This window comes from Pseudophryne corroboree, chromosome 11 (genome assembly GCF_028390025.1).
Source record: "Pseudophryne corroboree isolate aPseCor3 chromosome 11, aPseCor3.hap2, whole genome shotgun sequence".
NCBI lineage: Eukaryota > Metazoa > Chordata > Amphibia > Anura > Myobatrachidae > Pseudophryne > Pseudophryne corroboree.
The window spans coordinates 303874179-303901099 of NC_086454.1; the positions used below are offsets into that span (position 1 = coordinate 303874179).

The 26921-nt window shown below is 45.1% G+C and overlaps 1 protein-coding gene across 8 annotated transcripts in view; it reads left to right on the plus strand.

Annotated features, from left to right (window-relative positions):
• Positions 1-26921, plus strand: part of TERB1 (telomere repeat binding bouquet formation protein 1) — a 569128-nt gene that overhangs the window by 414446 nt on the left and 127761 nt on the right. For 7 of the 8 annotated variants that reach the window (XR_010189500.1, XM_063945551.1, XM_063945552.1 and 4 more), the window contains one exon: positions 8304-8513. Coding sequence is in view for 7 of the 8 variants with exons in the window: in XM_063945551.1 (XP_063801621.1) it covers positions 8304-8513 (210 nt within the window). In the remaining variant the exon portion in view is untranslated. The remainder of the gene's footprint in view (positions 1-8303; positions 8514-26921) is intronic. The other variant, XM_063945548.1, reaches the window with a different exon arrangement.

Sequence of the window (26921 nt, forward strand, 5' to 3'; positions counted from 1 at the left end):
AGAGGTGATTCGGAACAAGGAGAACAAGTTCTATAGGGATAAGTTGGATTATGAAAACAAACGGGTCAAGAATTGGTCCAGATTCCAATCTCGCAGTAGAGACAGAGGCCGTATGGTCAATAGAAATAAAGCATCGAGATGGAATCAAAATAGATCGAGATCATCTTCATTCTACAAAAAAGCTAATAGAGAAGACAATCAAACTACCAACAGATATATAAATATCAACAGACACCCATCAGAAGATCATGCAAGTACATCAACAGAACAGAATTTTTTATCCAGGAATCCAATAAGACCGTACAAGGACAGGGATCAACAAACGAAATTAAAAGAAAAAGTAAGGTTGGCATCTCCCTTAAAACGAAGACAACGAGACGAGGAAAACGAGGAGGAAGAAGAAAATCCAAGAAAGAAAAACCACAAGTAACCACTAACTCAAGTGAAAAAGGAATATTTAATCTGTCGAAATACCCATTAACTCACTCACAAACCTCACTCCTGAGTAAGGGAGTAACCTTTGCTCCTACACAGAAACCGAATAAATTCCAGACATTCATTGATTTAAATAAATATATCGGGAAACTGACTTTAAAAAGACATTTTGCAAGAAAAGATAACGCAATCATCTCCAATTTTGAAACCAATAAATCTGGATTAAAACAACCATCTAAATTTTACCCGCTTGAATCAAAAGGGGCACATATTAATATTTTTTACGATCTAGTAAAAAAGGACCTTGTGGACCAAAAAGATCCCGAAATCAAAAAATTTAATCTAACGAAAGTGGAGAAACAAGCTTTAAAAGAGATCAAGGAAAATGAGGAAATCATTCTAAGACCGGCAGACAAAGGTGGAGGCCTTGTCATCCAAGATCGCGATGCTTACATTAAGGAAGCCAGAAGATTACTCGAGGATGAAACATCTTATAAACTATTGAGCAAAGACCCGACGGAAGAATTCATCACTGAACTGAGACACATACTGGTTCAAGGACTACATAACAACATTATCTCTAAGGATGAGTTTCAATACTTAATGATGAATAATCCCATCATACCAATTATGTATCATTTACCTAAGATACACAAAGATCTAATATCACCCCCCGGGAGACCAATAATAGCTGGCATTGAATCATTGACTTCACATTTATCTGAATACGTAGACGTGTTCCTTAAACCACATGTTACTGGACTACCGGCCTTTTTAAAAGACACTACCAGCATTCTGAACCTCCTGAGGAATTTTGAATGGAAAGATAACTACATGTGGACCACCATAGACGTTCAATCGTTATATACCAGCATCTTGCATGATAAAGGGATTGAAGCATGTTCTAAAATCCTGGAAAAAGATTCAGAGATTACGGCACCACATAAAGAATTCATCTGTCAACTCATCAACTTTATCTTAACCCATAACTATTTCAAATTTCTTGATCAATTCTATATACAGACCCGCGGTACTGCAATGGGCACGGTATTTGCACCGAGTTACGCTAACATATTAATGGGTATGTGGGAGGAACAACATATCTTTAATAATCCACTCTTCCACACCAACATCCGTCTTTATAAAAGGTACATCGACGACATTATCCTAATCTGGGAAGGAACAGAAGAATCATTTGTTGAATTCATGGCACTGCTACAAAATAACAACTTTAATTTAAAATTTACATACATGAGTAGTAGAACCCATGTGGAATTTCTGGATTTGATACTTTCCACTGAAGAGAATAAGATCATTACAAAAAATTATATAAAACCAGTGGACACGAACAGCTATTTGCACTATAACAGTGCTCATACAACCAACTGGAAGAACAACATACCTTATTCACAACTGTATCGAATTAGACGCAACTGTACAAATCCAGATACGTACGAAGAGCAATCGGAAATATATCTAAATAGATTCAGGGAACGTGGCTACCCGGAAAGCATCCTCAACACAGCCCGGAAGAAAGGAAAGAGTCTGGAACAAAAAAACCTTTTAGAAGTAAAGACGGAAACTCAAAAGAAGAAATACGTAGCTCCCTTCATTACACAATACAACAGTAATGAGAAAAGGATTAGGAACATCTTCACCAAACATTGGCACATTCTAAAGATGGATCCGGTTTTGAATCAAATATTAACTGACCGCCCGGAAATCATTTTTAAAAAATCAAGACATTTGAAAGAAATTCTTGCTCCAAGTCAGCTAAAGACAAGACAGAGCACCCAGACCATGCCCAGATGTACTGGAACATACAAATGCGGAAAGTGTATTGTCTGCAAATTTGTACACCCAAATAGAAAGACCTTTCAAGATTCAGCGAATAAAACAGAATATAAAATTAAACAATTTATTAACTGTAACACAACGTCTGTAATTTATCTGGCAGAATGTGGATGTGGACTCAAATATGTAGGTAAGACCAAGCGTCCTCTGAAATTGAGAGTACAGGAACACCTCCGCAACATCAAAAATAAAGTTGAGAGTCATCCTCTATCGAATCATTTCCGTATCCATCACTCATCTAATACAGATACCTTCACGTTCAAAGGTCTGGAAAAAGTCACATTAGGAACAAGAGGTGGAGATCTTCCCAAACTGCTGTCTCAAAGAGAAATGTATTGGATTTTCACCTTAAATACACTCAGCCCGTTAGGTCATAATGAGGGATATGAAATAGCTCCCTTTCTCTAACCTCATAACATGACCCTTACACTGATACCTTTTTCATTCAGCTACATACCGAGACTTATATACTAAGCATTATGTCTCAATCTATGGAACTGAAAGGATTCCTTAGTGACATGCCGCCTCCTATTCCACTCGTCAAAAAAAGAAAAAAGAAAGTAAAACAATATTATTAATAGATGTTTACCCTATACAGCATTTCATTATAACCATGCCCTAATGAATTATTTATGTGTCAAAAATTTTTTTACTGGGGCAATATATATAAGTATAGGATCAGGAACACAGGATTTGCGTTCCATTATGCGTTTCAATCTTTCTCCAAACCCTCACTTCCGGTTATTGATCTCCTTTATTTATATGAATACAGCTATCTATGTCATTAGCATTCTGTATATATTATGTCTTGCACTAGATCTGTATGTGTATTGACTTATGTTTCTGTCCATAACTATTACATTGCTAAATAATTGCGTTCCACGAGGCTAAGCCTAGTCACATCCGAGTTACGGACACTTCCGGTTGCCGCGTATGACGTGCCACTTCCGGTCATGTGACTATCGCGCATAGCGTGACCAAAACAGTTGAATTGAATATCCTGGTCACGTGATTAGTGCGCACCACGTGATCGTAATAGGTCACATGGGTACTTTACTGGTTATCCACTTCCGGAATCCTTACTTCCGGTACGCAAATTCCGGAAACGCAGCTATCGAGCTCCACGTGATTTCCGGCCATTAGTATCATAAACACACTGCTTCTCTAAGACTCTCTTGTTATAAAACACGTGTTTTCTGAATGTAACAATGTGTACTCTGCTTATAACTATTCTGCATGGTCTCGATTTATTCTTTTAAGACTTTCTTATAACACTTCCGGCGGGATGTCCCGACCGGAAGTAATTTGCATAATTGGTCACCACCTATTAATCACTGAAGGGGATAAAAACAGGAAAGCATGGCTAGCCCCTATAGACACTCCTGAAGAAGCCTTTTTAGGTGAAACGCGTTGAGGACCTGTTCTGAACACCCCTGACCCAGGCATTCACCGTGGATATACCCCGGACTGCCTAAGACTAATATCGGATTATCCAGATAAGCTTTATGAACTTTTTACTTTTTTAAAAAATCTATTTTTTGTGATTACTCTTAGTATATGAATTAAAATCCATGTCTTTTAGCCTATGATTTTCATTTATACACGACGAACCTCGAACCACGATATTATATATACATCCAAGGTGGATGATCACCCGTGCAAAAGACCGTTTTGAAATGCTGTTTGGTAGCTATATTATGGTACGCTGAATACCTATTGATTTGTGTGAACTCCAGTATTTTTGACAATTAAATACTGCACTATGAGAGGCATCTCTCGTTTTGGTTGATTACAGACCGTGCTTTATTGCGAATAACTCGGACCGAAAGATATTTCCTGTGAGATATCTGCTCACGCGAAAACGGTGACCAGTTGTGGGGCAGATAACCTACTGGAGGAACCAGTCGCTGTAATTTTGATGTGCCTGCTAAAAATCAACTTTCCGGTACGCAGATTACCTAGAGATACTTCATTATAAATATCCAAAGTTGGCACAAAGTTACTGCACTATTAGGCGCTTGTCCTCTTCTCTCTTCTCCAGTTTTTTTGCCACTGAACCTAGTGACACCCCGAAGGACTGAGCTGCCGTCTGCAGGGACTCCTGTGGAACCAAAGTGCAAGTCCATCTCTAAAGACATTTCCTGAATACATTATACTGGTCAAAAAGGGAAGTAGCGCACCAACCACACTTTTGATTCAAACTTATATAAGGAAGCAAGTTCAAAATGGAATCGCTCAGGGCGGTTATTGCAAGCCTGGAAGAGGGGGATTTTATGGTGTCACTGGACATCAAGGATGCTTACCTACATGTCCCCATTTACCCACCTCACCAGGAGTACCTCAGGTTTGTGGTACAGGACTGCCATTACCAATTCCAGACATTGCCGTTTGGTCTGTCCACGGCACCGAGGGTATTTACCAAGGTAATGGCCGAAATGATGATACTCCTTCGAAAGAAGGGAGTTATAATTATCCCGTACATGGACGATCTCCTTATAAAGGCAAGGTCCAAGGAGCAGTTGTTGGTCGGAGTAGCACTATCCCAGGAAGTGCTACAACAGCACGGCTGGATTCTGAATATCCCAAAGTCGCAGCTGGTTCCTACGACGCGTCTGCTGTTCTTGGGCATGATTCTGGACACAGAACAGAAGAAGGTGTTTCTCCCGGAGGAGATGGCCAAGGAGTTGTCATCTCTGGTCAGAGACCTCCTGAAACCAAAACAGGTGTCGGTGCATCACTGCACGCGAGTCCTGGGAAAGATGGTAGCTTCTTACGAAGCAATTCCCTTCGGCAGGTTCCATGCAAGGATCTTTCAGTGGGATCTGTTAGACAAGTGGTCCGGATCGCATCTTCAGATGCATCGGCTGAGCACCCTGTCCCCGAGGGCCAGGGTGTCTCTGCTGTGGTGGCTGCAGAGTGCTCATCTTCTCGAGGGCCGCAGATTCGGCATTCAGGACTGGGTCCTGGTGACCACGGATGCAAGCCTCCGAGGTTGGGGGGCAGTCACTCAGGGAAGAAACTTCCAAGGACAATGGTCGAGTCAGGAGACTTCCCTACACATAAATATTCTGGAACTAAGGGCCATTTACAACGCCCTAAGTCAAGCAGTACTCCTGCTTCAAAACCAGCTGGTGCTGATTCAGTCAGACAACATCACGGCGGTCGCCCATGTAAACCGACAGGGCGGCACAAGAAGCAGGATGGCGATGGCAGAAGCCACAAGGATTCTCCGATGGGCGGAGAATCACGTGCTAGCACTGTCAGCAGTGTTCATTCCGGGAGTGGACAACTGGGAAGCCGACTTCCTCAGCAGGCACGAACTTCACCCGGGAGAGTGGGGACTTCATCCAGAAGTCTTCCAGCTGATTGTAAATCGTTGGGAAAGGCCACAGGTGGACATGATGGCGTCCCGCCTCAACAAAAAGCTAAAAAGATATTGCGCCAGGTCAAGAGACCCTCAGGCGATAGCTGTGGACGCTCTAGTGACACCGTGGGTGTACCAGTCGGTTTATGTGTTCCCTCCTCTTCCTCTCATACCAAAGGTACTGAGGATAATAAGAAAGAGAGGAGTAAGAACTATACTCATCGTTCCGGATTGGCCAAGAAGTACTTGGTACCCGGAGCTACAAGAAATGATTTCAGAGGACCCTTGGCCTCTGCCGCTCCGACAGGACCTGCTACAGCAGGGGCCCTGTCTGTTCCAAGACTTACCGCGGCTGCGTTTGACGGCATGGCGGTTGAACGCCGGATCCTAATAGAAACGGGCATTCCGGTTGAAGTCATTCCTACGCTGATAAAAGCTAGGAAGGATGTGACAGCAAAACATTATCACCGCATATGGCGAAAATATGTTGCTTGGTGTGAGGCCATGAAGGCCCCTACAGAGGAATTTCAGCTGGGTCGATTTCTGCACTTCCTACAGTCAGGAGTGACTATGGGCCTAAAATTGGGATCCATTAAAGTCCAGATTTCGGCCCTGTCTATTTTCTTTCAAAAAGAACTGGCTTCACTGCCTGAAGTTCAGACGTTTGTTAAGGGAGTGCTGCATATCCAGCCCCCTTTTGTGCCTCCAGTGGCACCTTGGGATCTCAACATAGTGTTGGATTTCCTAAAATCAAATTGGTTTGAGCCACTTCAGACCGTGGAGTTGAAGTATCTCACGTGGAAGGTAGTCATGCTGTTGGCCTTGGCCTCAGCTAGGCGTGTGTCAGAATTGGCGGCTTTGTCCTGTAAAAGCCCATATCTGATTTTCCATATGGACAGGGCAGAATTGAGGACTCGTCCCCAATTTCTCCCAAAGGTGGTATCAGCGTTTCATTTGAACCAACCTATTGTGGTGCCTGCGGCTACTCGGGACTTGGAGGATTCCAAGTTGCTGGACGCAGTCCGGGCCCTGAAAATCTATGTTTCAAGGACGGCTAGAGTCAGAAAAACTGACTCGTTGTTTATCCTGCATGCACCCAACAAGCTGGGTGCTCCTGCTTCTAAGCAGACTATTGCTCGCTGGATCTGTAGCACGATTCAACTTGCACATTCTGCGGCTGGACTGCCGCATCCTAAATCTGTAAAAGCCCATTCCACAAGGAAGGTGGGCTCTTCTTGGGCGGCTGCCCGAGGGGTCTCGGCTTTACAACTTTGCCGAGCTGCTACTTGGTCGGGATCAAACACTTTTGCAAAATTCTACAAGTTTGATACCCTGGCTGAGGAGGACCTTGAGTTTGCTCATTCGGTGCTGCAGAGTCATCCGCACTCTGCCGCCCGTTTGGGAGCTTTGGTATAATCCCCATGGTCCTTACGGAGTACCCAGCATCCACTAGGACGTCAGAGAAAATAAGAATTTACTCACCGGTAATTCTATTTCTCGTAGTCCGTAGTGGATGCTGGGAGCCCGTCCCAAGTGCGGACTTTCTGCAATACTTGTATATAGTTATTGCTTAACTATAGGGTTATTGTTCTGAGCCATCTGTTGAATGAGGCTCAGTTGTTGTTCATACTGTTAACTGGGTATAGTTATCACAAGTTGTACGGTGTGATTGGTGTGGCTGGTATGAGTCTTACCCTGGATTCCAAATCCTTTCCTAGTAATGTCAGCTCTTCCGGGCACAGTTTCCCTAACTGAGATCTGGAGGAGGGGCATAGAGGGAGGAGCCAGTGCACACCAGATGTAGTACCTAATCTTTCTTTTGAGAGTGCCCAGTCTCCTGCAGAGCCCGTCTATTCCCCATCGTCCTTACGGAGTACCCAGCATCCACTACGGACTACGAGAAATAGAATTACTGGTGAGTAAATTCTTATTTTTGTGTACAGCATTGGTAATTGATTTTAGCATTTACAGCAAGCTGTCAAGCCACATCTCTATGGCTGGGTACACACTTGCCGATGAGCACCCGATATATCGTCCGAGCCGGCGGATTGCACTATATATCGTATACATCGGCAAGTGTGTATACTCTATGGGGGTAATTCCAAGTTGATCGCAGCAGGATTTTTGATAGCAATTGGGCAAAACCATGTGCACTGCAGGGGAGGCAGATATAACATGTGTAGAGAGAGTAAGATTTGGGTGGGTTATTTTGTTTCTGTGCAGGGTAAATACTGGCTGCTTTATTTTTACACTGCAAATTAGATTGCAGATTGAACACACCACACCCAAATCTAACTCTCTCTGCACATGTTATATCTGCCTCCCCTGCAGTGCACATGGTTTTGCCCAATTGCTAACGAAAATCCTGCTGCGATCAACTTGGAATTACCCCCTATATCGGTAACGATGCGTACTCCCGCGGGTCATTAACAAGTTACAACATCTTTAGTTTTTAACTTGAAATTTAAAGATATTGTACTAGATGGCATGCACCTGGATGTGGGTGCGTGCCATCACTGACGAGACGCAAACGTTATTGTGTATTCTCAAATCTTTACACGCAATTTAATAAATATGTCATTGTATACTACACAACACTTTTTTGTAAAAATATGGTATCATCTTTATATGATTTCTTGTTATTTTTCAGAATATCTCTAACATTGAGGAACCTGGTAGAACAGAGAACATCAGTTCTAGGTATAGGAAAGCAGTGAGCGCACCGGGCCGAGCCATAGTTCCATGTTTTCCAAAGAACGTGGCTGATCATGATATCGCACAGAAATCACAAAACAATTGTTCTAATGCTTCCCAGTGTTTAAACAGAGGAGTAAGTGCATGCAGAGAGAGTGTTCCATTGGTATGTTAGTCTTTCATAATTATACTTTTTTAAATAGACTATATACATAGAGCAATAAAGACAGACTTCCAGTGTGAGTCAGGTGAAATTTATAAGTGTACACTGAGTGAAGAGCTAAAAAATTACTTTCTTGTCCTAAATAACCTTTAGTGCTGTCCAAATGTGTTTTCATAGTAAATCTATACAATGACTCTGGAAATTCACAGTCTCAGTAGTATCAGGGACATACGAAGTGAAAAATGGCATAGAGTGGGGTAATATTTGAAACAAGTTTATTCCATGCATATCAAAAACATACATTAAAGTTTAAAACGTAGGACTTATCTGGACATCTGGAGTCACAGCGGTAATCACTGGAACAGCCCAACAGGGTTAAAGCCTCAATGCGTTTCGACCATTAATTCCTTGCGGATTCCACCCTGATGCAGGTGGTTGAAAGACAGCAGTGTGAGAATTGTTCTGGACTCTCTTTGAAGACAAGTTGAACTTAAATTGTAAAGCGCAACGGAATTTGCTGCGCTATATAAGAAACTGTTAATAATAAATAAATAACTGGCAAATCACAAGTGCCTGGGAATGGTTTATATAGCGTACTCTGCCAGGATTGAACATTGACATCATATGAGAAGTAAGTCTCTGTGAATGGCTGCAATAGTGTTAGCTGACCTCAGACAAGATGGCTGCGCCCATGCAGCCCAGACCGCAGGAATATAGTCTGAAGTAAAAAAATAAAATAAATAAAAAAGATGGGTGGCCAGCGGAAACATGCCAGCCAGTGAATTGGCAGTGGAGAGTTTGGGAACCCGCGGTGAGACAGTGTGTATGGTTGATAAGTCACAAATGATGTAGTAGATACCAGGTGGTTGGTTCGAAACTCTAAGTACATTGGACTGATCTTGTAGGAGTAAGAAATCAATTTCTTGTAGTTATGTAACATCACTATTTCTATATCTGGGGGAATGCTTTCCTGTTAAAATACAGTTTTAATTATACTTTAATATACCGTCCCTAAACAAAACAGCACTTACTGTCATGCAAATTGTTCATTAACCAATAGGAGTTTAAAACAGCAGCAGGGAGTCTATACTGTTTGCACCCATGGAATTACACGGCTACTGTTGTTCATCTATATTATTGCATGGCTTGTGTTCTGCATTATAGCCTTGGGTTCCTGGCACTCTTTTGTGTCATCAGTCCCTGTAGTGAGCAACTCTGAATAAACAGCTACAGAAATTACAATCATTAACTCCACTCAAGGACATACAAACCGTGGTCATTACCTGACAAGTGGATTTAGTGGTGGGTAAAGGTTATTTTTCTGAAAAGACAAACTTAAAACTAGAAATTATTAATAAGTGACATTGGTGGTGAAGAGGAATATGGGAGTAGAAGGTGGAAATGAACAGCAGGAACTCATTAAAAGTGGAGTAATGTTGAAGAGAAATGTATATAGATGAGCCCATCTGCTGATGTGTTCCATAAATCCTAGCTGTTTCTTTACTTTGTAAAGTAAGGCTCAATTCGACCTTTAAAAATCTTGTGGGTGTCAGTTGGTATAGATACAGGTGTTTCTAAGCAGCCAGAGTGCAGTGTGCAGTTATAAAAGCAAATCCCTGTTTCTCTTAGCACTGTCAATACTTGCAGCAGCCCTATGGCAGGTGCAGTTTATTCATCTGACTCTAGCCTCCTATGTCTGTAGCTGTGCATCTGTGCTCCTTCCAATGACACACCCATCACTCCAGTCTCACCCATTATACGCCCATGAGACTGACATTTTTTGCATGCATTTCTAGCTACCTCCAAGTCACCACCAATGAACACCCATTACTTTTCCACCCCATTTCTGATACCGCCTGTACCCAGGAGTGTAACCAAAGCTTTGTGGGCCCCATAGCAACATATTGTAGGGGCCCTGTCCCAATGCTTCTTGATAGACATCTTTCCACAGCATTTATTCATTCTATGCCCCATAATAGTGCCCTAGTTCATTTTCTGAACTATAGTACTGCCCTAGTTAATATTATGCCCCATAGTAGTGCCCTAGTTTATTTTATGCCTTAGTTTACATGATGTCACATTGTAGGGCTACCAGTACACATTATGCCACACACTATCCCCTATTCACTTTATGACATAGTGACCCCAGTTCATATTATGCCACATTACAGTGCCCCATTTCATACTATGCCACACTATAGTGGCTCCATTTCATGTTGTTCCACATGACAGTGCCCTTCACGTTACAATGAGCAGATCAGATTACGACACATTACAGTGGCCTCCAGTTCAAACTGTGCCACATTACAGTGCCCCCTTACCATTATAGCATCAACTACACACGTCTTTCACTGAAAATGTAATGTCATACGGGGCAGTGCAACAGACCGAATTGCTTAGCAGGCAAATCTGGGAAATTGGTATGCAACTTTATAACATGGGTCCATGCCCCCTTAAGCCTCTGGGCCCCATAGCAATGGCACCCCTTGCACCCACTATAGTTACACCCATGCCTGTACCGATCGCAACAGCACCTTTGTGCTTTCACTCTGTGTAACACATGAGCCCTATGCCTTTTAAGAACATTTTTGTACATGTGCCTGGATGAAGGTTAATGTAGATGAAGTTAATGTAGGCAGGGGGTCTGCTAGATGTTGAACCTGGGCTCGCCCTGATGGCCTGTTATCTGAAAATATGTTTGGGTTCATTTCTATTCACCTTTAATCAGATTTATTTTGATTATTTATATCTGTTTCTGAAATATATCATGTATATATATTATATTATTATAGTTTATCATCTTTTTAGTCTTGTTGCAGGATAGAGTTATGTTACTGGTGGTCACATCATGTTTATTGATAGGTTTTATGAGATTATGCATTTTATGCCAATACTGCTCAGCTACTAACATCATTTCTTTTTGAGGAGGCTAGCCATGATTTGAACAGTAGTCTTTTATTTCTGGTATATTTAGCATTGATCCTTACTTTCCATATGTACATAATATTAGCTAAACTCTGTTCTAAACACTGGGGGTCATTCCGACTCGTTCGCACGCTGCAATTTTTTGCAGCAGTGCGAACGGGTCAGAACTGCGCATGAGCGTGGGCGGCAGTGCGCAGGCACGTCGCTGCCCAGTGACCCCCGTCGCCGCGCAGCGATGAAATGGACAAAGAAAGCGTTCGCAGTGGCAAATGCTAGAAGATTGACAGGAAGAGGCCGGCCGGGGGTGTCTACTCACCGTTTTGAAGGCGTGTCCGGGCGAACGCAGGTGTGTCCAGCCGTCTTCAGGGAGGGATCCTGACGTCAGCTCCGGACAAGATCATCGCAGCGGGTGAGTAAGTCCTGAGCTGTGCAGAAACTGCACAAACTTTTGTTTGAGCAGCTCTCTGCACAGCGGTTCGCAGCCCTGCACAACAAATCCCCCCTCCCCTGTAGGCAGTGACTACCTGATCGCAGCAGTGCTAAAAGTAGCCTGCTACCGATCAGGTTGGAATCACCCCCATTGTCCTCTATAGTAGACGTATTATTAGTGGCTGATACCTGTCACGTGATCAGATCAGGACTATTCTACACTGATCTTTTTAGACGTTACAATATTAGTAACATAAAAGTTTACTTCCCTTTGTTGTTTAATTGATAGTCCAATATGAACTGTGTGCCCAGAATTAGGTAAGTACTAAAAATGTTAGTGGATTCCCAGTTCTTCCTATTTTGAAGCTATTTTGCTCCAGTTCGGTTGATCATTTGTAGCATGGTGACGAATACAGACTTCACAATGTGATACAGTTATTCGACTAAGAGCAGAAATAACTGTGGCATTCCAGCCATTGGCTCTTCATATTGGAGAGGGTATAGTGTGCCAAAACGGTATCCGTTAGGGAAAGAGAGGAAAATGCAATGAAACCAAAATATCTAAGGGGATTAAACCCCCAAATAATCGTCATTTGAAAACAGAAGCATTTATTATTTCCTTGACCAAAAAAGATACTTTTTGCTATATAGAGTATGCTGTAATTGTCATTTCAAATATAACACTGTGAGTTTTTTCCCCCTCTTTCTCTGACGTCCTAGTGGATACTGGGAACTCCGTAAGGACCATGGGGAATAGACGGGCTCCGCAGGAGACTGGGCACTCTAAAAGAAAGATTAGGTACTATCTGGTGTGCACTGGCTCCTCCCTCTATGCCCCTCCTCCAGACCTCAGTTAGAATCTGTGCCCGGCCAGAGCTGGATGCACCTAGTGGGCTCTCCTGAGCTTGCTAGAAAAGAAAGTATTTGTTAGGTTTTTTATTTTCAGTGAGATCTGCTGGCAACAGACTTACTGCTACGTGGGACTGAGGGGAGAGAAGCAAACCTACCTGCTTGCAGCTAGCTTGTGCTTCTTAGGCTACTGGACACCATTAGCTCCAGAGGGTTCGAACACAGGGCCTGACCTCGATCGTCCGTTCCCGGAGCCGCGCCGCCGTCCCCCTTGCAGAGCCAGAAGACAGAAGAGAACAACGAAAACGGCGGCTGAAGACTCCTGTCTTCATTAAGGTAGCGCACAGCACTGCAGCTGTGCGCCATTGCTCCCACAGCACACCACACACTCCGGTCACTGTAGGGTGCAGGGCGCAGGGGGGGGGGGGCGCCCTGGGCAGCAATTATAATACCTTTTGGCACAAATTATACACATAATACAGTCTGGCACTGTATATGTGTGCAAACCCCCGCCATTAAGTCACACAAAACGTGGGACAGAAGCCCGCTGCTGAGGGTGCGGGGCCTTCTTCCTCAGCACACCAGCGCCATTTTCCCTTCACAGCTCCACTGGAAGCAGCTCCCCAGGCTCTCCCCTGCAGTATCTGGATACAAGAAGGGGAAAAAAGAGAGGGGGGGCACTTAAATTTAGGCGCAAATAAGATAAGTAAGCAGCTATTGGGAAAAATCACTTATTATAGTGTGCATCCCTGTGTTATATAGCGCTGTGGTGTGTGCTGGCATACTCTCTCTCTGTCTCCCCAAAGGACTTTGTGGGGTCCTGTCCTCAGTCAGAGCATTCCCTGTGTGTGTGTGGTGTGTCGGTACGGCTGTGTCGACATGTTTGATGAGGAGGGTTACGTGGAGGCGGAGCAGGGGCAGATTAGTGTGGTGTCGCCCCCGACGGGGCCGACACCTGATTGGATGGATATGTGGAAGGTCTTAACCGACAGTGTCAACTCCTTACATAAAAGGTTCGATGACGCAGCAGCCTTGGGACAGCCGGGGTCTCAGCCCGCGCCTGCCCAGGCGACTCAGAGGCCGTCAGGGGCTCATAAACGCCCTCTGGCTCAGATGGTAGACACAGATGTCGACACGGAGTATGACTCCAGTGTAGATGAGGATGAGACAAATGTACAGTCTACAAAGGCCATCCGATGCATGATTACTGCAATGAAAGATGTATTGCACATTTCTGACGTTAACCCGGTTACCACCAAGAGGGGTATTATGTTTGGGGAGAAAAATCAGCCAGTGGCTTTTCCCCCATCTGATGAATTAAATGATTTGTGTGAAGAAGCGTGGAGTTCCCCTGATAAGAAACTAGTGATTTCTAAGAGGTTACTGATGGCGTACCCTTTCCCGCCAACGGATAGGTTACGTTGGGAAACATCCCCTAGGGTGGACAAGGCGCTCACACGCTTATCTAAAAGGGTGGCACTGCCGTCTCAGGATACGGCCGCCCTAAAGGATCCTGCGGATAGAAAGCAGGAAGCTATCCTGACGTCTGTGTATACACACTCTGGTACTCTACTGAGACCTGCTATTGCTTCAGCCTGGATGTGTAGTGCTGCAGCAGCATGGTCTGATACCCTGTCAGACAACATTGAATCCCTCGACAGGGATACTATTTTGCTAACCATGGAACATATAAAAGACGTCGTCTTATATATGCGGGATGCCCAGAGGGACATTTGCCTGCTGGCATCTAGAATTAATGCAATGTCCGTTTCTGCCAGGAGAGTATTATGTACTCGGCAGTGGACAGGTGATGCTGATTCTAAAAAACACATGGAGGTTTTGCCTTATAAGGGTGAGGAATTGTTTGGGGACGGTCTCTCGGACCTCGTATCCTCAGCAACAGCTGGGAAGTCGACTTTTTTACCTCAGGTTCCCTCACAGCCTAAGAAAGCACCGTATTATCAAATGCAGTCCTTTCGGCCTCAGAAAGGCAAGCGGGTCAGAGGCGCATCCTTTCTGGCCAGAGGCAGGGGTAGAGGAAAGAAGCTGCACCAGGCAGCCAGTTCCCAGGAACAAAAATCCTCCCCTGCTTCCACTAAGTCCACCGCATGACGTTGGGGCTCCACTGGCGGAGCCAGGTGCGGTGGGGGCGCGTCTCCGAAACTTCAGCAACCAGTGGGTTCGCTCACAAGTGGATCTCTGGGCTGTACAAATGGTATCTCAGGGATACAAGCTGGAGTTCGAGGCGACTCCCCCTCGCCGTTACCTCAAATCAGCCTTGCCAGCTCCTCCCAGGGAAAGGGAGATAGTACTGGCGGCGATTCACAAGCTGTACCTCCAGCAGGTGATAATCAAGGTCCCCCTCCTTCAACAGGGAAGGGGTTACTATTCCACAATGTTTGTGGTACCGAAACCGGACGGTTCGGTGAGACCCATTCTAAATTTAAAATCCTTGAACACTTATATAAAGAAGTTCAAGTTCAAAATGGAATCGCTCAGGGCGGTTATTGCAAGCCTGGAAGAGGGGGATTTTATGGTGTCGCTGGACATCAAGGATGCTTACTTGCATGTCCCCATTTACCCACCTCACCAGGAGTACCTCAGATTTGTGGTACAGAACTGTCATTACCAATTCCAGACGTTGCCGTTTGGTCTCTCCATGGCTCCGAGAATATTTACCAAGGTAATGGCCGAAATGATGATACTCCTTCGAAGAAAGGGAGTTATAATTATCCCGTACTTGGACGATCTCCTCATAAAGGCGAGGTCCAAAGAGCAGTTGTTGGTCAGCGTAGCACTCTCTCAGGAAGTGTTGCAAAAGCACGGCTGGATTCTGAATATCCCAAAGTCGCAGCTGATTCCTACAACGCGTCTGCTTTTCCTGGGAATGATTCTGGATACAGAACAGAAGAAGGTGTTTCTCCCGGAGGAGAAGGCCCAGGAATTGTCATCTCTGGTCAGGGACCTCCTGAAACCAAAACAGGTGTTGGTGCATCACTGCACGCGAGTCCTGGGAAAGATGGTGGCTTCTTACGAAGCAATTCCCTTCCGCAGGTTCCATGCAAGGATCTTTCAGTGGGATCTGTTGGACAAATGGTCCGGATCGCATCTTCAGATGCATCGGTTGATCACCCTGTCCCCAAGGGCCAGGGTGTCTCTGCTGTGGTGGCTTCAGAGTGCTCATCTTCTCGAGGGACACAGGTTCGGCATACAGGACTGGGTCCTGGTGACCACGGATACAAGCCTCCGAGGATGGGGGGCAGTCACTCAGGGAAAAAACTTCCAAGGACAGTGGTCAAGTCTGGAGACTTCTCTACACATAAATATACTGGAACTAAGGGCCATCTACAACGCCCTGATTCAAGCAGAGCCCCTGCTTCAAAACCAATCAGTACTGATTCAGTCAGACAACATCACGGCGGTCGCCCATGTAAACCGCCAGGGCGGCACAAGAAGCAGGATGGCAATGGCAGAAGCCACAAGGATTCTTCGATGGGCGGAGAATCACGTGCTAGCACTGTCAGCAGTGTTCATTCCGGGAGTGGACAACTGGGAAGCAGACTTCCTCAGCAGGCACGACCTCCACCCGGGAGAGTGGGGACTTCATCAAGAAGTCTTCACACAGATTGTAAATCGTTGGGAACTGCCACAGGTGGACATGATGGCGTCCCGCCTCAACAAAAAGATAAAAAAATATTGCGCCAGGTCACGGGACCCTCAGGCGATAGCTGTGGACGCACTAGTGACACTGTGGGTGTACCAGTCGGTTTATGTGTTCCCTCCTCTTCCTCTCATACCCAAGGTACTGAGGATAGTAAGAAAGAGAGGAGTAAGAACTATACTCATCGTTCCGGATTGGCCAAGAAGAACTTGGTACCCAGAACTACAAGAAATGATCTCAGAGGACCCATGGCCTCTGCCTCTCAGACAGGACCTGTTACAGCAGGGGCCCTGTCTGTTCCAAGACTTACCGCGGCTGCGTTTGACGGCATGGCGGTTGAACGGAAAAGGGCATTCCGGATGAAGTGATTCCTACGCTGATAAAAGCTAGGAAGGATGTGACAGCAAAGCATTATCACCGCATATGGCGGAAATATGTTGCTTGGTGTGAGGCCAGGAAGGCCCCAACAGAGGAATTCCAGCTGGGTCGATTTCTGCACTTCCTACAGTCAGGGGTGACTATGGGCCTAAAATTGGGGTCCATAAAGGTCCAGATTTCGGCCCTATCTATTTTCTTTCAAAAAGAACTGGCTTCACTGCCTGAAGTTCAGACGTTTGTTAAGGGAGTGCTGCATATTCAGCCCCCCTTTGTGCCTCCTGTGGCACCTTGGGATCTTAACGTTGTGTTGGATTTCCTGAAATCACACTGGTTTGAGCCACTTAAGACCGTGGAGCTAAAGTATCTCACATGGAAGGTGGTCATGCTGTTGGCCTTAGCTTCAGCTAGGTGTGTGTCAGAATTGGCGGCTTTGTCATGTAAAAGCCCATATCTGATCTTTCATATGGGCAGAGTTGAGGACTCGTCCCCAATTTCTCCCTAAGGTGGTATCAGCGTTTCATTTGAACCAGCCTATTGTGGTGCCTGCGGCTACTCGGGACTTGGAGGACTCCAGGTTACTTGATGTAGTCAGGGCTTTGAAAATCTATGTAGCCAGGACGGCTGGAGTCAGGAAAACTGACTCGCTGTTTATCCTGCATGCACCCAACAAACTGGGTGCTCATTCTGCGGCAGGGTTACCGCATCCGAAATCAGTAAAAGCCCATTCCACAAGGAAGGTGGGCTCTTCTTGGGCGGCTGCCCGAGGGGTCTCGGCTTTACAGCTTTGCCGAGCTGCTACTTGGTCGGGTTCAAACACATTTGCTAAGTTCTACAAGTTTGATACCCTGGCTGAGGAGGACCTTGCCTTTGCTCATTCGGTGCTGCAGAGTCATCCGCACTCTCCCGCCCGTTTGGGAGCTTTGGTATAATCCCCATGGTCCTTACGGAGTTCCCAGCATCCACTAGGACGTCAGAGAAAATAAGAATTTACTCACCGGTAATTCTATTTCTCGTAGTCCGTAGTGGATGCTGGGCGCCCGTCCCAAGTGCAGACTCTCTGCAATACATGTACTGTATATAGTTATTGCTTAACTAAAGGGTTATTGTTATGAGCCATCTGTTACTGAGGCTCAGTTGTTGTTCATACTGTTAACTGGGTATGGTTATCACAAGTTGTACAGTGTGATTGGTGTGGCTGGTATGAGTCTTACCCTGGATTCCAAATCCTTTCCTTGTTGTGTCAGCTCTTCCGGGCACAGTTTCCTTAACTGAGGTCTGGAGGAGGGGCATAGAGGGAGGAGCCAGTGCACACCAGATAGTACCTAATCTTTCTTTTAGAGTGCCCAGTCTCCTGCGGAGCCCGTCTATTCCCCATGGTCCTTACGGAGTTCCCAGCATCCACTACGGACTACGAGAAATAGAATTACCCATGAGTAAATTCTTATTTTCTGCACTTGAATATCGGGATTAAAGCGGTAAAACATCTGATTCCTAACAAGAACACATCATATGAAGTGGAGCAATTTTAATTTATTTTAATTGTATGTTTATTTAACTTGTTTGTGGATATTGATTATTTTTTCCCCATTGGTATGAGCACGGTATGTTGTTCTCTATTGTTTGTTCTATACAGAGAAATAACTGTACCAGAAGGAAATAACAGCACCAACCTCTCAGCACAAGATGATAGATAACAAGGTTGTGCAGAAGCTACATAGAGTGAAGTAACCATGGAAAATCCAAGAACGACTAGAGTTGTGTCTTATTGAACACGGGTGCAGAGGCCAGCATTCTTAACACTATATAAAGTAGCCGCTTGGATTTGCAGATATATATGTGCTGACCAGGGCAATTGCCAATTCCAGGAATACAAGTGGAGAAGTTATAATCTGAGATCAGAGAATAGCAGTTTATAAAGTAAAGGTGAACCAACATAGTTTTTAACAGTATCTCTGTCATAGACAGGTGAGAGACAGCTGGGGTCAAAGACAGTGAACACAAAGGAATCAGGAACAACGTTGTCACCGACACCTGCATAAAGGGCTAGATAAATGGCGATATTCAAATGATATATCACCCCCAATCTCCTTTCTAAAGTGATCCCCATTATTGCGCCCATAGTGATCAGGTTTAGCTGTGTGAAGGGTTAGGGAGCCTTGATACCCTGGGGGTAGCGAGCTGAAATGATTATACCACGCCGTCAGCAGAAACAGAACAGGTGTAGAAGGGGGCGGAAAGAATTCAATACCGCCCAAAGTGTCCAATCAAGCTAATGCAATCATAGACAGGTGGACAACCTGACCAGACAGGTGATCATGTTATGAGAATAGTAGGACAACAACCTGACGAGAGTGGCCAGGTTGTCTCCTTGAGAAGGGCTTATGGAAGGCCTAGGCTGAGGTTTATGGAAAACCATGATTGAAAGGCTTTCTCAGTTAGTCTGCTTCCTTGCTGGCATCCATAGCCTTTCCAGTGGATACAATAATTCATTTGATTCTGAAATTTGTTAGATTATTAGATTTGTTTTTTAACATTCTAAAAAGAGTTAAGCATCTGACATGACTTTGAGAAATCAAGTTGTAGAAAGAATAGATTTATCTTTCAAATGTCCAATGAATAGAAGCCCAAGAACAGAGACTTTCTGGGAATTCTAATGTTTCGAGTCGATAGTCAAACAATATCTCCCACCATCAAGTTACCTGGTCTTCAATGAATATTAAAAAAACAATTTTGGCCTGAACAGCAGAACAAGACAATGCCAAATGAACTTCTTTCCAAACCTTTAAATGACTAGCCATAATCCTCACTTCAGGAACGTCAGATCTATTGATTACAGATGCAACTCATAGACACAGAAAAAAGAAGTTCCTGGAGGAATATGAGGAGAATTATGAGATAACTCAGCCTATTGTAAATTTTCCAGCTAATCATCCTCAACTCGTTGGATATATAATCTTAGAATTTATTTCAGAATTTGATTCTTCCGATTTGACCTTTTGGTTTGTTTTTTAGTGGATGATAGGCTGAATTAAAGTTCAATGCAATGCCGAACAAGGAACAGAATGCTTTGCAGAACCAGGAAATAAATTGAGAACCTTACCAGAAACAACGTTTTTGGGAAAATTATGTCATTTGAAATATGTTAAATGAATAATGAAGCCAGAGTCGTAACAGAGCGCTATTTTATGTAAGTGGAATTGGCCGTTTTGCTGAAGTAGTCTGTAACCACCTTGATAGTATTCATATTATCTAGAGCTGCTAGTTCAACAATAAATACTATACACCCATACATTTGATTAAGGCCTTTTACGAATGGATAGTGGATTAAGAAAACCCACTTCCCTATATACTTTATTTCTTGAACAGACTCTAAACAGAAAATCTTTCTCTAAAAAGGACAAATTGATTAAGAATTGTCAATGTCTTAGTAATGGCAGAACCCCCCTTCCTCCCAGAAAGTTTACAATCATGGATGCCAACAGCCGGGATCTTGAATGTATCCCCTTCAGAGAGAACAGATTGTCAGAGAACATCAGGAACAAAAACGTTTCTTGAGAGTTTCAAGTGGAGCCTGATCTTGTAGGAGTTAAGAGAAGAGATCATTAGTTGGAACAGGTAATACAAGTGTTGAAGGAATGATCCAAATATCTTTAGTAATCTCTTTATGTCTCTGAAGAAAACTCCTGTGTAGAGTCCGCTTTTAAAATGTTTTGATCCTGGACAAAAAGTTATACGGAAATTGGAGTTGGCAGAGAATTAAGCCCATGTAACTTGCCTAGAGTTCTGCCTTTTAGCAGCATATTGATGATTTATATGGTCAATATAGTATGTTTTGCCCCTCTAACCAATATCAGTGTTCTTTAAATGCCCACTTGATGGCCGACAAGTCTCGATTTACATAATCATTATTATTATGTTGAGACTGAAGAATTTTCGAGAATAAAAGCACATGGATGATGATTCTTAGTAACTGGATCAGATTGAGACAGGACAGCCCCAACTCCTATATCTGATTCATCTTCTTCCAAAATGAAAGGTAGACTGACATCTGGATGACATGGAATAGATGGAATTGTGAAAGTTCTCTTTAGACAGTTGATGAAGGCTTGAGATAACAACTGAGAAGTAACTGCTTCTTTCTTCGTTAAAGTAATACACACACACACTCACACACCACTCACACATGCCATCCACTCACATTTACCTCACGACATACTTGCCTACATTCCTGGAACGGTCGGGAGGCTCACGAAAATCAGGTGGTGCTCCCGGAAGAGTGGATGCCACCCAGCTGCCCACTTACCGAGTGAAGTGGGTCGCGTCATCTTAGCCACGCCTTCCGCTGCACAATGCCTGTAAACCCGCCATTGTATAGCAAGGATGTGGCCACGATGATGCAATCATGTCCACCATGCCCCCTGTACCACCTCCTACAGCATGTCACACCCCGCTCCCTATGTTTCATAATGCTCCGCCACGATCTGAAGGGAAGGAGAGCATGCAGAATGTAGTGCATTCCCTCCTCCCTGGATTGGTATATTTACTAAAGTACAGGTTTATAATAGTGGAGATGTTGCCATTAGCAACCATTCAGAATCTAGCTATTGTATAAGGTGCTAGATAAATAACTAGAATCTGATCAGCAATGTTTTATAATGAATGACTGAGCTCATATATATGGAAACTTAACATACTCCCATGGTCTATTGTGTATGTTTTAAAATATCAAGCCAGGTTGCTGTACTTTTATTGCAACTCCGGGCATAAAGTAAGTGAGACTTAGTATATACAGCATTTGACTTTTGTATGAAAATTATTTGCGGATGCATAGGTTCTATTTCCGATAATAAAAAGTGGCCATATGTAAATCAATCCAAATTAAATTTCAATCAGATTATCAAACTTGTTTTAGTTATACACTCTTTACTCCCAGTATTGCAGTGAGTGTGGCCATTTTAAGGAGCATTAAATGCTTGTGCTTTACCAGCTAGAACTGCACTAGCATACATATTACTCAGTAGGTTCCCTAGAGATATATTGTGAAGTGAAAGGTAACAGTTCCACCCCTGTTATCCCAGAGAGGTTAAGGGGTGTACACACGGAGAGATCCATTCTTAAAATCTAAGCAATCTGACTAGATTGGTTAGATTTTAAGCTCGGATCTCCCATGTGTATGCCCCACAGCGATGCGCGATTGCGCGGCATATTAATATAACGCCAGCATATTCCGTTGTGTTTTACTCCTATCTGAAAGGTAGACATTCGTTCCCTAATCTTGGAACCTATTATATAACCTCTTAAAACTACTAAAACACCTTTTTTCTTCTTTGGGTTACATAGGGCTCCACAGGGGAAAATCAGGGTGGTAGGTTGTGGGTTCAGGTCCTGGGCACCAAACAGTAAAGCTTTTCAGATTTATCAGGGTGCCTCGGTCCTCCTCCCTATAACCCCACCTCCATGCTCAGGCAAGTCAGTTTTTAGTTGGCGCCAGTAGAAAGCTTGATGCAACTTTTTACGGGGGGCTGCTGTTTGTAGCCCCAAGCTTTTTTCTTAATGTTTACTTTTATTTCTCTCAAGCCTGTCAGCGCTGGAAGTCTCAGTGACTTCAGTGCTGTAAGCTCCATCACTCCCCGCCGGCGCCAACACTGCCGCACAATCAATGGTACTTGCGGGGGGGGGGGGGCATGGCTCGACTACCACCGCTCACAATGTGGTATCCCCTGGACATGAGTGGTCATCACTGGGGAGCAGGTAAGAGGGTACCGTTATGGTCCTTTGTCTCCCAGAGATTAACCAGAGAGGAGAAATCTTCAGGTATACAGCTCTCATCTTCCGCTGAAGTTCAAAATTCCAGGTCCAAGACAATGGGAAATAGAATCACAGGAGTATTTATCTGTTGAGGATTGGGACTATTATTTATTTCTTAAAATGATTAGAGAATGTCACAAAATGTATAATTAATTCTAAATGATAATGAAGAGTATTCATAACTTGTATTTGCTGACTGGCAAAAATGCCGCAGTTATGCTGATGAGGATGTAGCAAGAGGAAGGCAACTTATACATGTGTTTTGGAGCTGTTCTTTATTGTTTGATTTATGGGATAAGGTTTTTGACCTTATAAACTCTGTAGCTGATGCTCCTGCATTGGTGTCCTCTGCAGCACCATTCTCCTAATAAGTATTTGATTCACAGGATGCCGTCAGAATTCCGGCAGTTGGGATCCCAACAGTCAGAAGACCGACAGCGAGATCCCGACGGTCAGAATCGCGACACATCCTGGAGATAAGTACTGGGGTTAGGGTTAGGCACTAGGGGCAGGTTTAGGCTGCGAGGGTGGGGGGGTTTTAGGCTGTGATAGGGTATGATTAGGCTGCGGGAGGGTTAGGCTGCAGGAGGGATGTGGTAGGGTTACAATACTTACCAGGATGTTTTGGGATTCTGGCCTTCAGGATTCCGCTGTTGATCTTCTGACTGTCCGGATACCGACTGCTGGTGTTATGAGCCACGGCTGTGGCTCATTCCTGTTTTGCATGTCGGTTAGGTATTTTATGTTATACTTCTGTTTATGTTCCCCGTGGGTGTCATGGGGTGCTTGGAGCTCTCCCTTAAGGAGAGGATACTGTTATGAACCACAGGTAGTGGTTCATTCCTATTTTATGTTTATAGTTCTCTTGCAGGCCAGGATTTCCCTTTGCTCTGGTTTAGAGGATTATTGTTTGCTGTCAGTGGTCAGTCTGTAATTGCAGTCTGTTCCCATGTGTTCAGCCTCACCTGGCTGCTAATTGCATCTTGTCAGTTTGGAGTCATGCAACAGGGCAGCTGCATGACATAATTAATTAGGCCTCTCTGTTATATGCTGGCTGAGTGCAATTCACAGACGCTGGTGATATTTCTAAGTTTCCAGTCTGCTTGAGTTCTGAGCTTGTTCCTGCCAGTTCCTGAGCTCCAGTCTAGCAGTGTCTGTTTAGCTGCTTCCTGTGTCGATTCCTGTGTCAGTCCCTGTGTCGATTCCTGTGTCTGATCCCGTGTCCTGCCGTGAAGCGTTCCTGTCCAGAAGTCCTGTGGCTTTGCCTATGCCTGGTCGAGTTTCTGGCTTCTTGGTGTCCACCGGTCTGTCGTTTGGGATTCTGCCTGTCCTCCAGTTCTGAGAGTCTGTGTCGGCAGCGTTGGGGGTTCCTGTCCGTTTGCCAGTATTTGTACCGGTTCCGTGAGTAGCGGCTCTGCCGCGTCCGTCGGCCTAGGCCGCTGTATTCCTTGGTTATATCTGTCACTGGTGTTTTGCAGAGGGTTCTGCTTATGCTGTCACCGCCGATACACAAAAGTATTGTGTCGGTGTGTGGACAGCATTTCCTTTGTTGTTCTTTTCCCTGGCGGAAATCCGTGCATACTTTAGTTTCAGCTTTGTTAGTAGCCCCTGGCTTTGTTGTTCAGTTAGAGGGCCCCTTGTTATCACCTTGTCTCGGTTCACTCTTTGTCTCTCATTAAGACCTGAGGGGGCATCGGAGTTGGGCAGATGTAATCCGCCCTTCAAACGCGGCTGCCATGGGCCCAAGCAACCATAGTCTCGCAAGAGTGAGATAGGGTGCCAGGGGCTATTCCCTTTCCATTCCCCTTTCCCAGCATTACGTTCTGGTATTCAGGTCCTACCGTATAAGATCACCCCTGACCTGAGTATCAGAATCATAACATTATCACCAGCCATACCACAAAAAAGAAATAAAACTTTTTTCTTTTTTGGACCAGTCCGGTGTTTAGAATCCAGTCCTGTGTTTAAAAAAATCCAGTCCGGTGTTTAAAAAAAAAAAAAAATCCAGTCTTGTTTTGTCTAGTTTAAAAATTCAGTCTTGCCTTGTCTAGTCTTGCCTGGTCTAGTCTTGCCTTGTCTAGTCTTGCCTTGTCTAGTTTTAAATCCTCCTATGTCTACTATGCAAGCCCTGCAGGCATCTCTCTCAGCCCTGAACTCTGCTTTCAGTGCTTTGAGACCTGAGCGACTAGAAGTTTTGCAGCAATCCTTAAAGCAACTGCAAAACCTTCTGACTAAAATCTTGCTCATCTTGCCAGAAGTCGTTGAGAGTACATCTATCTCTAAAGAGACTCTTGTTCACAGTATGGTGACAAGAGAATCCTCTGGTTTAATTGAAGAGAAAAGGTTTAAAAGTTTTCTGCGGCCCAGGCTCTCAGAAGAGGAGCGTCTGCGTCGCAGAAACTTAAACTTATGCCTATATTGTGGGGGTTTAGGCCACTATCTGCAGACCTGTGAGTTGCGCAAGCCAAAGTGTGGTGACGAGTCTTGCCCTCTGGCCAAGTTGAGTCAGGATACAAGACCTACTCCTGTCTCTACTGTGGCAGAGGTACTTGTCACACAACCCACACTAAAAAGCTCTCTGTCCTATAATTGGGGTCCTTGGGCAAGGGAGCCCCATTATAGATTCAGGAATCAAAAGAGAATGTTTCTCTCCTCTCTTGAGGTTCCTGTTGAAGCAGAGTTGCAAGCCCCTGGAGTGGTGCCCGATGCCCAGGTTCCTGGAGTGGTGCCCGATGCCCAGGTTCCTGGAGTGGTGCCCGTTGCCCAGGTTCCTGGAGTGGTGCCCGTTGCCCAGGTTCCTGGAGTGGTGCCCGTTGCCCAGGGTCCTGGAGTGGTGCCCGTTGCCCAGGGTCCTGGAGTGGTGCCCGTTGCCCAGGGTCCTGGAGTGGTGCCCGTTGCCCAGGGTCCTGGAGTGGTGCCTGTTGCCCAGGGTCCTGGAGAGATGCCCGATGCTCAGGATCTAGGTGCGGTGCCCGATGCCCAGAGTGCTGGAGCGGTGCCCGATGCCCAGAGTGCTGGAGCGGTGCCCGATGCCCAGAGAGCTGGAACGGTACCCGATGCCCAGAGCGCTGGAGCAGTACCAGATGCTCTAGCTTATAGAGGGACAACAAATATTATAGCTCAGGTTTCCATACCAGAAGGGGTCTCAGAAGCTGTTACCCCAGGTAGGGACTTGAAGAGCGCAACCCCAGAAAGGGTATCTAAAACCATAGTTCTAGAAGGGAACTCGAGAAGCAAAACCCCAGAAGGGATCTTTGAAGTAATATCCCCAAGTGGGGTCTCGAGAGACGCAGCCTCAAAGAAGGGTCTAGAGGTCGCTTCCCCAGGAAAGAACTTAAGAGGCATAGCATTTGTGGAGGTTCTGAAGGTTATAGCTTCAGCAAAAGTCCCGGAAGTCATAGCCCCGGGAGAAGTTTCGATAATTATCGACTCAGAGAGGGAGGCCAATGGCTCAGTCCCAGTGAGGGAAGCCGATGGCTCGGTCCCAGGGAGGGAGGCCGATGGCTCGGTCCCAGTGGGGGAGGCCGACTGCTCGGTCCCAGTAAAAGAATCCGAGGTGCTGACCCCAGCGGGGTTCCCGGAGGCCACTGCCCCAGCGGGGTTCCCGGAGGCCACTGCCCCAGCGGGGTTCCCGGAGGCCACTGCTCCAGTGGGGTTCCCGGAGGCCACTGCCCCGGGTGGGGTTCAGAAAGTCACTGCCCCGGGTGGGGTTCAGAAAGTCACTGCCCCGGGTGGGGTTCAGAAAGTCACTGCCCCGGGTGGGGTTCAGAAAGTCTCAGCCTCGAGTAAGGTCAATAGTGACCAGGTCCTAGCAAAGCGCTCTAGTCAGTCAGATGGGAATGAAGCAGATCCTGACTCTGTTGATATCTCAACATCTATAATCTTTGATGGGGACTTAGTCCAATTTCTGGCGCTTTACAAACACTATTACATTATTATGTTGTCTAGACCATTTCTGGGCATCACTTCAGAGAACCTTGTGCTCTATCTGATTTATTCTTTTAGAGGAGAGCCTTTTGAGTGGGCGACCAGCCTAATGAAAGCTGAAGATCCCATTCTTCAGGATCCCCCAGCATTCAGTGACGCAATTATTAAAAGATATGGTTCCAAAGAAATTGGTTCAGGTTCCTCTAAGTCACCCGTCTTGTCTGCTGAGAGTCCACCAAATACTATAAACTCGGCATAAGAGTCTCAGCCCGTTGTTTTGACTGCAGGATGTGCTTTTCTGTCTTCTTCTAATAGGAGTACTTTGCCTGAAAGTTCAGCTCCCAAGGGTAAGAAACCTGTCTCTGATTTGAACGCAGCATTGCTGGGTGGTACCATCAGTTCAGACAATGTTTGGGGAATTACCTTGGTCAGAC